The 13,342-nt window shown below is 44.8% G+C and overlaps 1 protein-coding gene across 10 annotated transcripts in view; it reads right to left on the minus strand.

Moving 5' to 3' along the window:
- Positions 1-9,270: 9,270 nt before the first annotated feature.
- SBNO1 (strawberry notch homolog 1) overlaps positions 9,271-13,342 on the minus strand; it is a 61,223-nt gene continuing 57,151 nt past the window's right edge. For all 10 annotated transcript variants that reach the window (XM_032243418.1, XM_032243427.1, XM_032243408.1 and 7 more), the window contains one exon: positions 9,271-12,898. In XM_032243418.1, coding sequence (XP_032099309.1) covers positions 12,756-12,898 — 143 coding nt within the window. In that variant the 3' untranslated portion in view covers positions 9,271-12,755. The remainder of the gene's footprint in view (positions 12,899-13,342) is intronic.

A 13,342-nucleotide genomic window follows, 5' to 3' on the forward strand; every position in this document is an offset into this window, starting at 1 on the left:
GCCAGGCGCAGTGGCTCACGCCTATAATCCCAGCACTTTGGGAGGCCGAGACGGGTAGATCACAAGTTCAAGAGATCGAGACCATCCTGGTCAACATGGTGAAACCCCGTCTCTACTAAAAATACAAAAAATTAGCTGGGCATGGTGGCGCATGCCTGTAGTCCCAGCTACTCGGGAGGCTGAGGCAGGAGAATTGCTTGAACCCAGGAGGCGGAGGTTGCGGTGAGCCGAGATCGCGCCCATTGCACTCCAGCCTGGGTAACAAGAGTGAAACTCCGTCTCAAGAAAAAAAAAAAAAAAAAAATTCTTCATAACTTACTTTTTATTTTACCTCCTGAGCTCACAAGATCCTCCCACCTCAGCCTCCTGAGTAGCTGGGACCACAGGTGTAAGCCACCATGCCCTGTTTTTATTTTTTGTAGTGATAGGAGCCCTTCCTATGTTGCCCAGGCTGGTCTCGAACTCCTGGTCTCAAACAATCCACCCGCCTTGGCCTCCCACAGTGTTGGGATTATAGGCATGAGCCACCATTTCCAGCCCTAATTTTCAGTTTTCTTTTTGCCATTATTCCTGTTTTTAGACCAGGAGCTGGCAAGCCTTTTACATAAAGGGTTGGAACGCAAATATTAATACTTCAGGCTTTGTAGGCCATATAGGATCTGTAACTATGCAACGGTACTGTCGTAGCTCTAACGCTGCCAGAGACAATACATAAGAGAATGGGCATGGCTGTGTTCCAATAAAACTTTATTTATGGACACTAAAATTTGAATTTCACATACTTGTCACATGTTAAAAAATATTTTTTATTTTTTCCAACCACTTAAAAATGTTCTCAAAACCTTTCTCAGCTTGCAAAGCCAATGAAAAGCAGGTGGTGGCTGGACGTAACCCACGGGCCATAGTTTGCCAATCCCTGTTTTAGTCCACACAAGTTTCTTTCTTTTTTTTTTTTTTTTTTAAGACGGAGTCTTGCTCTTGTCGCTCAGGCTGGAGTGCAATGGTGTGTTCTCAGCTCACTGAAAACCTCCGCCCTCTGGTTTCAAGCAATTCTTCTGCCTCAGCCTCCTGAGTAGCTGAGATTACAGGTGCCCGCCACCACACCCGGCTAATTTTTGTATTTTTAGTAGAGACAGTGTTTCAGCTTGTTGGCCAGGCTGGTCACGAACTCCTGACCTCAGGTGATCTGCCTGCCTCAGCCTCCCAAAGCGCTGGGATTACAGGCGTAAGCCACCATGCCCGGCCACAAGTTTGCTTCTTAAGCCTGTTTCCCTATAGCCAGGGGAAAAAATAGGACATTTGAGGACATAATAAACCTATCTTCATATCAATACCACCAAATAAGACATACACACAAAAAGTACAAACTGTGGGAACAGAAAGCTAAACCGAAATCCAGCCTCAATGCAGGAATTGAGAGCTTTGCATATTTACCTGTATCTAGAAGTGGAGACAAAAGAGACTGTAGGGACCTCCTGTTCCTAAGACTAGTAGGCATCTTCACGGAACACCTGACTTCCAGCTTCCTGCTGTTGAGTTTCTTACAACTACATGGTCGTGGTTCTCCAGTCAAAGGCTTGCACATCAATCTTTGTGAAAACTGATCTTACCCAAAACCAAAGGTGAGCAACATAAGTTCAAGCATTTTTTGTGACTCCTAAGAATTTATGTTGGCTGGGTGCAGTAGCTCACACCTGTAATCCCAGCACTTTGGGAGGCTGAGGCCAGAGGTTTGGTTGAGCTCAGGAGTTTGAGACCAGCCTGGGCAACACAGCAAGAACCCATCCTAGACATTTTTTTTTTTTTTTTTTTTTTTGGGGGGACGGAGTTTCGCTCTTGTTACCCAGGCTGGAGTGCAATGGCGCGATCTCGGCTCACCGCAACCTCTGCCTCCTGGGTTCAGGCAATTCTTCTGCCTCAGCCTCCTGAGTAGCTGGGATTACAGGCACACGCCACCATGCCCGGCTAATTTTTTGTATTTTTAGTAGAGACGGGGTTTCACCGTGTTGACCAGGATGGTCTCGATTTCTTGACCTCGTGATCCACCCGCCTCGGCCTCCCAAAGTGCTGGGATTACAGGCTTGAGCCACCGCGCCCGGCCCTAGACATCTTTTAATACAAAAACATTAGCCAGGCATGGGGGTGCGTACCTGTAGTCCCAATTACTCGGGAGGCTGAGGCAGGAGGATCTCTTGGGGCCAGGAGGTCAAGGTTGCAGTAAGCCATGATTGTGTCACTGTACTCCGGTCTGGGCAACAGAGTGAGTGTTGCAAAAAAAGGAAAAAAAATTGCTCTCTCAAGTTTCCCAAGAAGGGACACTGAAGAAATGGAGGAACATTCCTTGGAAAAGGGCCAGGGGCAGGGTGGCAGGGGCAGAAAGAAAAACAATTTTCATTGTGTATTCTCACCCACCTATTGTCTTCTGCCATGTGCTGGTAGGTACAGGAAATGGTCAATCAAAAAAGTAACATTGGCAGGGCGTGGTGGCTCACACCTGTAATCCAAGCACTTTGGAGGCCAAGGCAGGCGGATCACCTGAGGTCGGGAGTTCAAGACCAGCCTGACCAACATGGTGAAACCGTCCTTAAAAAAAAAAAGGTAACATAACCTGGGTGTGGTGCTCACACCTGTAATCCCAGTACTTTGGGAGGCTGAGGCAGGTAGGATCACCTGAGGTCAGGAGTTCAAGGCCAGCCTGACCAATATCGTGAAACCCCATTTCTGCTAAAAATACAAACATTAGCTGGGCATGGTGGCAGGCACCTGTAGTCTCAGCTACTCAGGAGGCTGAGGCAGGAGAATCGCTTGAGCCTGGGAGGCGGAGGTTGCAGTGAGCTGAGATCACACCACTGCATTCCAGCCTGAGTGACAAGAGTGAATCTCTGTCTCAAAGAAAAAAAAAACAAAAAACGATGATGATGATTTGGACCCAGTAATGTGGCACTTGCCTCTCTTAACCCAGTAAGGTACTTACCACCCAGAGTGGGCAGCTTTAGAGGATGAAGCCAACTTGCTGAGAATTGGACTCTAAAAATAAGCATTCTGCACATTTCTTTTAGCCTCTTCTCTCTCATAAAGGCCTCCACAGATGGCTTCTTTACATCATGCACTCAAATGACTAGCTGATAAATATTCATACTTATGGAAATTGTATTGTACATACTCCAAACCCCCAGCCAGTTAACATTTGTATTTTCTGTATCCCGGGGGTGGTGCCCTTTGTTCATGAGGCTTGTTCTATGTAAAAACCACACATGCAAAAAAAAAAAAAAAACAAAAAACCACACATGCACGTGTATACACACATACACACACCCACACACACCCCAGCTTTCTCCCTTGACTACTTTGCCTAGAGCAGTGATTCTCAACCAGGGTTGATTTTGCCCTTAGGGGATATTTGCCAATGTCCGGAGACCATTTTGGGTTGTTACAAATATGGGGATGATGTGTGCGCCTGTCATGTGCGGATGGAAGCCAGGGGTGCTGCTCGACATCCAGCAGTGCCCAGGGGACCCTCACAGGAAAGAATGACCCGGCCCAAACGTCAACAGGGCGCAGGCCCAGGCCAACCCAAGGTGAGGCAGACACTGAGACCACAGAACAAAACCCTGAGGGAAGGTCAAAGCAGCCTGGAATTCTAACAGCAAAACACAAGGGGGCCAATCCAGTTTGCTCTTCCATCTTTTTCCTCCCCTAAGACAGGTCTTTCTTACTTTGTCACCCAGGCTGGAGTGCAGTGGCTCAAAAATGAGTCACTGCAGCCTCCACCTTCCCAGCTCAGGCAATCTTCCTGCCCCGCAGCCTCCCATGTAGCTGGGACTACAAGCACATGGCACCATGTCCAGCTATTTTTTTTCTATTTTCTGTAGAAGCAGGGTTTCACCATGTTGGTCAGGCTGGTCTCAAACTCCTGGCCTCAAGTGATCCGCCCCCCCCCCCTTGGCCTCCCAAAGTGCTGGGATTACAGGTGTGAGCCACTGCATCTGGCTTTTTTTTTTTTGAGATGGAGTCTCACTGTCGCCAGACTGGAGTGCAGTGCCATGATCTTGACTCACTGCAACCTCTGCCTCCGGGTTCAAGCAATTCTCCTGCCTTAGCCCCGCAAGTAGCTGGGACTACAGGCACGTGCCACCACACCCAGCTAAATTTTTATATTTTTTAGTAGTGGTTACATTACATTGGCCAGGCTGGTCTTGGACTCCTGACCTCGTGATCCACTCACCTTGGTCTCCCAAAGTGCTGGGATTACAGGCGTGAGCCACCTGTACTGGCCACTATTTCCTATTCAAATTAATACCCAGCAGGATGCAGTGGTTTACGCCTGTAATCCCAGCACTTTGGGAGGCCGAGGCGGGCGAATAACCTGAAGTCAGGGGTTCAAGACTAGCCTGGCCAACATGGTGAAACCCCGTCTCTACTAAAAATATAGAAAGTTAGTGGGAGAGGTGGCGGGCACCTGTAATCCCAGCTACTCGGGAAGGTGAGGCAGGAGAATCACTTGAACCCGGGACGCAGAGGTGGCAGTGAGCTGAGATCATACCACTGCACTCTAGCCTGGACAATAAGAGTGGCTCGTTTTAAAAAAACAAAACAAGCCGGGCGCGGTGGCTCAAGCCTGTAATCCCAGCACTTTGGGAGGCCGAGGCGGGTGGATCACGAGGTCAAGAGATCGAGACCATCCTGGTCAACATGGTGAAACCCCGTCTCTACTAAAAATACAAAAAATTAGCTGGGCATGGTGGCGCGTGCCTGTAATCCCAGCTACTCAGGAGGCTGAGGCAGGAGAATTGCCTGAACCCAGGAGGCGGAGGTTGTGGTGAGCCGAGATCGCGCCATTGCACTCCAGCCTGGGTAACGTGAGTGAAACTCTGTCTCAAAAAAATAAATAAATAAATAAAAAACCAAAACAAAACTAAGTTAGAACCCAATTTATTATTTACCTGCCTCAGCCTCCTGAGTAGCTAGGATTACAGACACCCGCCATCTCTCCCAGCGAACTTTCTTGCATTTTTAGTAGATATGGGGTTTCACCATGTTGGCCAGGCTGGTCCCTAACTCCTGACCTCAGGTAGTCTGCCTGCCTGGGCCTCCCAAAATGCTGGGATTACAGGAGTGAGCCACTGCGCCTAGCCAACGCCCAATTTATTAAGGTTATAACTTTAAAAACCTGTTTTAGTTTTCAAACTCAACACAGAAATATTTAGTCAAATTGTAGTTTAAACACTCACTTTTCACTTGGTCCTCAATCCTCAATTATTTCATATATTTGGGAGGTTAAATCCCCCCTAAACATTAACACTATTTACAAATTTGCTCAAATACCCTTATGTACATTAGGCTACAAACTGAATATGCTTCTCCCTAGTATTTCTTTTAGTCTTTTTCTGAGATGGAGTCTTGCTCTAGAACACAGGCTAGAGTGCAATGTAGTGATCTCAGCTCACTGCAATCTCCACCTCCTGGGTTCAAGTGATTCTCCTGCCTCTCAGCATTCCTGGGTAGCTGTGATTACAGGTGCATGCCACCACGCCTGGCTAATTTTTGTGTTTTTTTGAAGAGACGGGGTTTCATCATCTTGGCCAGGCTGGTCTTGAACTCCTGACCTCTTGATCCATCTGCCTCAGCCTCCCAAATCCTGTAATCCTGGGATTACAGGAGTGAGTCACAGGGCCTAGCCTCTCCAAAGAATTTCCAACATCACAGAGAAACTCCCAGACAAGCCATGCAGTAAATGCTGCTCAGATACCCACTTGCATCCCACCCCTTTCTCCCTTCCACCGCCTTCCACGGCAGTCTGAGACAGCAGCCCACTCCGGGCCCACACACTGCACCTGGCCTGGGTACCACCCCACCCTGGCTGGCTCCCTCAGTGTCTGTGCCATCTGCAAAGGCACGGTGATAGCACTTAACACTTTTATAAAGACACTATGAAGATGTCCATGAGATCCGCAAAGACAGCATCCAAACAAAGAAAGCACAACCAGTGATTCTTATTTAATTTATTTAAGAATCTTACAAAAACAAAAAAACAAAACAAAAACCACAACAACAAAAAAAACTAAATACAGAATTTGTTACGCTTCACGGTTGATCATTTTCACTTGCAAGAGTAAACCTTGCTAAAATGCAGCCAGTACATTTTTATTGCATGAGGCCAAATTTTTAAGTACATATCAAAAATGTTTGGGATAATCAATTCCAGATGCTTGGTACTGTGTTCCCACGAAAAGCTGGATGCAGCAGTGCAGTATCACTGGAACAGGGCGTACCCTTCACACACTGACGGATACTCCACAACAGGAGCGATAGCAAAAGGAAGATTTTAAAAAAAGAGAATGAAATGAAAACAAACTGAGAGCTGACATCCACCTTTGTTTCAAGTTGTCTTTGGATTCCATCAGATGTCTCCAGATGCACCATGTCAGATTAGGAAAGGAGAACAATCTACGCCTACATAGAAAAGTATCCTTTGCTCAGAGGAGGTAGAACCTGGTCAAAGTTTTATTGCAGAGATACAGCGTACCTCTTCCCACCTCTCATGGACGATGGAAGATACAAGTGGTTATTGAAAAATCATATCAGTAGTTTGCAAATATCAGTATAAACCATGAACAGGATATTTTTCTGATAGCGGTAAGACTGCAATGTGCTATGTAGAAAAACAGCTCTCTCTGTCCCATCAAGTGGGAGTCAGAAGAGGGTTCAAGCTTCTTTATCTTCTTCAGTGCCATAAATGCTGTCATAGCAAAAAGGCCTTCAGTGTCTGCTGGCCAGAAACATCTGCCCAGGCACAAACGGGCCAAAAGGGCAGGGTACTGGTTAGGGGCCTGTAATGGAAAGCCAGGCAGGTTCTCAGCAGGGGCCTGCAGAGTGGCCTTCACTGTGGAGAATGCCTGAATTATAAGTACCAGAAAGAAGCAACTTTTCCTGCCTCTTCCCTTGCTCAACCCTGCACTGAGAGGCAGTCTTGGTGGACTGTGCCCTGCCACATTTCTGCAGCCCAGATGGCCCCACTGCCAGCCACAGCGCGGCTTCCCAATGGGCTCCAGAGGGAGGCTGAGCAAAGAGGGTCCGAGCGGGGGATTCACACTGGAGGCAATCTGTGACAGGCCCCAATTCACGACAAATTTAGTTCCCAAGACTGATCCAAATGCAGAACGCTTTTACATTTTCACCAAGTCTACCAAGTTGAATAGTAATGAATGAAACTTGTACATGAATGAAAGGCCCCAGAGAGGCTCACAGCAATCCTCCCTGAAAGTTACAGAGGAACATTTTCTTGCAGGGTGCCAAATTGTGAACAACTACCCAATGTCTGCCTCCCGGGTGCTCGACAACACTATTTTTTTTTTTTTTTTGAGACAGAGTCTCGCTCTTGTTACCCAGGCTGGAGTGCAATGGCGCGATCTCGGCTCACCGCAACCTCCGCCTCCTGGGTTCAGGCAATTCTCCTGCCTCAACCTCCTCAGTAGCTGGGATTACAGGCACGCGCCACCATGCCCAGCTAATTTTTTGTATTTTTAGTAGAGACGGGGTTTCACCATGTTGACCAGGATGGTCTTGATCTCTTGACCTCGTGATCCACCCGCCTCGGCCTCCCAAAGTGCTGGGATTACAGGCTTGAGCCACCGCGCCCGGCCCAACAACACTATTTTCATAAGCCATCTGGGTCTTCCCAACTCAAATTATTAAAAATGCCTCCATCTAGCTCCGCTTCTAGGCTTCTGACTGATGTGGTCAAGATCCACTCACCAATACAAGAGTGGAGAGCACAGCTGCTCAGGGACCCCATGGGCCAGCACGGCAGTGGGCACACACCTGTCTAACCCTCCAACAGAGTCAGCCTAGGAGGCTCCGCAGCAGTTGCCTGGCTCTCTTTTGGAGGACAGTTGTTCCTTAATGGACATTCTCTAAAGTCACCTGCCAATAACGCACTAGGCCTGCCTTCTGCCTGCTATGAATATCCTCAAAAGGTTGTAACAGCAGCAGACTACCTGTGTTCATTGCAAAGTAAATTACTCATTATTTACAGGTTAAAAGCATAGGTCCAACTTCTTAAATAAACAGGGAATTTGCAGCAGCAAGAGCAGGCCAGAAACCACTGTTTCAAATCTGCAAGATTTTCCTATCAGGTGGGAAGCCAAAGATAAGAAATATGGTACAGGCCTGAAAAATTGCAAAAGTAGGAGCAAGTCAGGCTTGCTGATCTAAGAGCTAAGTCTGATCCCAAATGCACTGAAGAAATTAGAGGAGCTTAAAGAAGTCTCGGGAAGCATTTTTTTAAATGTGAAAACATCAGGCTCACTACAGCTTCCAAAGAACAACATGAATGAGCAAGACCAGCCATACAATGACAGTATCAAAAACAGCACTCAAGTGCACACCCCCATTACAATGCATTGCACACAATAAAAATAGTAATAAAAATGTAAAACACAATCAGACATATTAAAAAACATTAACACAAAACAGACAGGAATTCTACAGCAAAGATGCAAAACTGAATTCTAAAATACAGAAGCAAACACTTTTCTAAATGAAAAGTTTCCCATACTTTTCTAAATGAAAAAAAGTCCTAAGATGCCCCATATGGGAAAGTCAAGCAAAGAATAAATAGAGCTGAAGGAAAGAGGGAAAAGGGAGAAACAGGTAGGCGGAGTCCCACTTTACAAGAATTATTTACATTCAGAATTCAGAAGAATTCGACATTTCTATATATATACATTTATGTACATATATGTAATTACATCATAAAATTAGAGGGTGGGTTTTGGATTCTGTCTCAAGTACTCACACACAAAAAAATGCCAGTGAGCTTGAGTTGCAGGTATTTAGGTGTGTTTCTGTCACTTCAAAGACACTGCATTTGTATCAGACAATTGGCATCCAATGAGACCTTTTTTTGCAGTTTTTACTCTCAGCTGTAGCCCTGACATGGAAGCCTTGCTACATTTCTGCAGCTAAGTGGGCTGAGCGCAGTAAGCCTGGGTGTGGTGTTAGCCAGGGCCACCAAAGTCACATAGAAGGGGAGTCAGTACATGTCCATCACCACGGTGTCTTGCCTTTGCCACTGGGAGGCCTGAACTAACCAAACGTTCATTAACAGGATCCCAGCCTAACAGCAACACTTACGTAGCACCAATCTTAGAAACTACCAAATACCACACAGGTACGTGTGTATGAGGACCTTCCTCTGGACTGCTTGTCAAGAAAAGGATCCAGAGGGAACTTCTGCCCCTACTTTCATGAATTGAGATGCAACAATCATTTTGAATCTATTATTTTTTTTTCTTTCTTTCATGCTAAAACGAAAGTGGAGGGGAGAAGGCAGAAAGCTCCCATTCTACAACTGTGAACGCTGTCCTGGTACCCTTTCTTCCCTTGCTTGCGAACAGTTGTTCTAACAGCATCCCATGCGGGCCAGCAAAGGAATGCCCCAGGGGCTACAGCCAGAAAATTGTGCCTCTAAAATATTATATTCCTGTGGAGCTTGGTAATATAGAACTTTTACCTCTACAGATGAAGCAAACTAAAAGATTTATTGTTGTAACTCAAAAAGGCTTCTGAAGTGCTGAGTTAGAATAAATATACATAAATACACACACACTACTACATTGCTTTGGATACAGGTTCCTGCTAATTTATATACACATGTAAAAAGAAGATACTGAAGTGTCTAACTGCAACTGAGCAGCAGAATAAGAAAACTGCTTAACAGATCTGCTTCTTAATCAAGATGTGTTTAAAGAAATGCATAATACTTCTACGGATTTGTATCATTGATAGTATATCTGGATAATCTCAGTTACTACAGATAGAGACCTTGTGGTGTAGAGGCTGCTAAATTAGGGGAACACTAACTCCCCCCAAAAATAACATCTGAGCTGCTTTAGACTCTGGAAGTGGTTTTCAGTACAACTGACACTGTAAACTCTGAAAACACCAACACGATTTCCAATCAAATCTTTGTGCTCAGAGCCATATTGCTAAAAAGAAGAAAAAGGCATTGCAGAGGCAAAATGGACATGAGGTTAAACAAGGCCTCTGGATTCAGGTGTGGCATTTACAGCCTGGAATAAATGGACGTATTTTACAGAAGTTAGTGGCTAATTTTTTGGTACAGATGGGGTCTCGCCATGTTGGCCAGGCTGGTCTCGAACTCCTGGCCTCAAGTGATCTGCCTGCCTCAGCCTCCCAAAGTGCCGGGACTACAAGTGTGAGCCACCACATCCAGCCAAGAGTTGGGTTTTAATAGGAGAGGACCTTGAATACTGAAGCTTCATAGGGTGGCTGACCTGAACTCGCTGACTTTTGTAAGAGCACAGTGTAAAGGTTGGATGTCCACCTGAAGGGGTGGGTGCAACTCTGGGAAGTGCACACACCATGACCAGCCTGGGCATGTAGCACCCCGGCTCCCATCCATTCACATGGGTTGCCTTTTTGAGGTCTGTTTTGAGAGGGCTTTCAGAGGCCTTTTTGTTTTCATTGGGCGGGGGGGCAAAGCTGTTCTACAAGAACATTAAGATACATATGCTCCTGTGTATAAAGATGGCTGGTCCAGAGCAAATGTTATTACATTAGAAGCCATGGGGGGTGTCAATTAGCTGCATGCTAAGGAATCCGCATATGCTGCTTTGAAAACACCATAAAAAACTAAGATGCCCTGGTAACAACAGAAAGAAGAGTTGGGCCAACAGCCTGCAAGAGAAGATCCTTCCCAATCCTGCCACTCTGTCTCACTGGAGGAGGATTTGTAATTCTTCCCGTCCTCAGGTCCAGCGACTGTACCTCCACTGAGTGGGGACACTTGCATTGCTGATGGAAGCTGACTACTGCTTTTAAAACACACACGAGCTGAGAAGTTCTGCTGAAGGTGGGGACAGTGCTGCTCTTGGCTGCCTGCTAGGTCTAGTGGCCCTAATAAGGGATAGAAAATGGATCACTGCCTGAGATACATGAGCTGGACTGAGGAGAGAAGTTGCATCCACTGGGCAAAATGTGCCAAAGAACAGAAAGTACTTTCAACTTACTCTTTTAGGCACCAAGAATAAATAAATCCTAAGAAAACTTAGGGTAAGCGTGACATAACCAAACTCAGGCTAGAGACACAGAGGATGAGCATCCTAAGCTTTCGGCCAGGTTTCTGTCAGCTAACACACATCTCACCCAATTCTGCAAGAAGTTTAAAAAGTTAACAAAGCGAACAATTCAACTTGAAAAACACATTCGGAAGTACTATCATTTTACCCCTTCCTTCAATGCCATCTCAAATTTTAGCAATAGGTTTTAAGCCAAACTATAAGGCTAACTGGAATGCTGAGGCAACACACAAGTTCTGCAGAGTCCCCGTCACAGACTACTTTTGAAGGTCACCAGTGAGGACCTAAACAAGAGTCCACTTCTTGTTAGTATAATAACTTTTTATTTGACATCTACAAGATTTTGGCATCTTGCAGCTTTTACCAGGTTTATACAATCTCGATTTTTCAATAGTGCAACCTGTGCAAGCAAAAGAAAGAAGGAAAAGGAAATAAAAAGACCAACTGTCCCCTCACTTGTTTTTATAAACATCTATTATAGGCGAAACAAAACTTACCCATATTATATAGATAAGTGTCTATTCACATTTGTACATTACCATTTTTAACAGCTTGAGATAAACTCTACAATGTCTTACAACACATTAAACAATATTCAAGTTACTGAGTAACAACAATAACAACAGTAACAAAAAAAACATACAGCAGAAGCCTCAAATGTTTCCTCATTGTCTACAGCTCAAGTACGGTTTCCTTTATAGAGTGATAAAGCAAATTAAGATAATGAAGTAAAAAACAATTGTTTGCAGGATGAAAGCCAATTTGTACTTCCTTCTAAAACTACCTTTAAGTTGAAAATGTAAATTTAAGAGGCTTATAGCCATTTCTGCAGCACACATTAGGAATACTATTAATACATTAAAATTAAATTTTAAGAGTTTTATCACAGAAAAATGTATGTACTCATTACCTTGACCAGAAACACAGGGCAGGGAGGAAAAGGGGCAGGAGGGGTCTGCAGGGTTAGAAGCAATACCCAGGTATAAACACTATAAAAATGCAATAACCAATGCTGTACATCTAACAAATGTTTCTCTCTGTTACTCGACTTCTGTGTTAATCTTGTTGACGCATGCTTTCAAAGACATGCACTGTCAGAACAAAAATTAGAAAATAACCTGAATGCATGGTATGTAACTTTTCATCTCATGCTTTAATAAACCTATTAAGTTGGAAAAAGAAACCAATATATATTTTCTATATTTATAGACTCAAAACACATGCATCCGGGGATACCTCCCACAGCAATGGCATGGATGTACTGCATTAACCCTGAGCACTGTATAAACATAAAAGTAAAGCCAGTTTGGGAAGTTCCAAGCATTTTAAACCAACTGTGGTCTGTAGCCTTTAACACACTCACAAACAGACTGACACACACGCACGCACACATCCCCCTCTGCTTACCCAAAGTAAAAGCAGATGGGAAGTACCAGGGGAGAAGCAAAAGGAAAGACATATGTACCACCATCAGCACTGCTGATTTTCAGTTTTGCTATCTATTCCAGGTTTGTCCTTACTCCCAAAAAAACTAACTAGAGAGAGCACAACTGAAAAAAATATATAATTCTTTGGAAACTGTCCCTGATTTTTATGCAAATGATATGCTTCAACAGCATTTCAGATACATCCATGTTGAAACCTGTCTGTTCTTTACGCGTTGCTCAAGTTGGTGATGCTCTGAGGGTGATGCTGTTGCCATAGCTGCTTCTGTTGGACCGCAAGCTGTTGAGACTGGTCTGAAGTTGACAGGAGATTTACAAGTGGAGACACACAATTTGCCGGAATGATCAAACCTGTAATTAGTACAAAAATTTATAAAGTTATGTCCAGAAGAAACCACACTGTACAGCTTCACTGCAGATTCCAAATAAGGCATAATATTAAGTTCAATAAACAAGAACTTCACACAAAAATTAAATGACTACCTAATAAATGAAATGGCCCATCGAGATGTAGTCTGATTCTTCAACAGCATTTCCTACAAATACCCAAGCGTATGCATGTGTTTATTGCAATGCCATCTTGTCGAAGGAATAGGAAGTCAAAAATAGTACTTTTCTATTATCTTTTTTTTTTTTTTTTTTTTAGACGGAGTTTCGCTCTTGTTACCCAGGCTGGAGTGCAATGGCGCGATCTCGGCTCACCGCAACCTCCGCCTCCTGGGTTCCAGCAATTCTCCTGCCTCAGCCTCCTGAGTAGCTGGGATTACAGGCACGCGCCACCATGCCCAGCTGATT

This window comes from Sapajus apella, unplaced genomic scaffold (genome assembly GCF_009761245.1).
Source record: "Sapajus apella isolate SASKATOON/1434 unplaced genomic scaffold, GSC_monkey_1.0 scaffold2, whole genome shotgun sequence".
Taxonomy (NCBI): domain Eukaryota; kingdom Metazoa; phylum Chordata; class Mammalia; order Primates; family Cebidae; genus Sapajus; species Sapajus apella.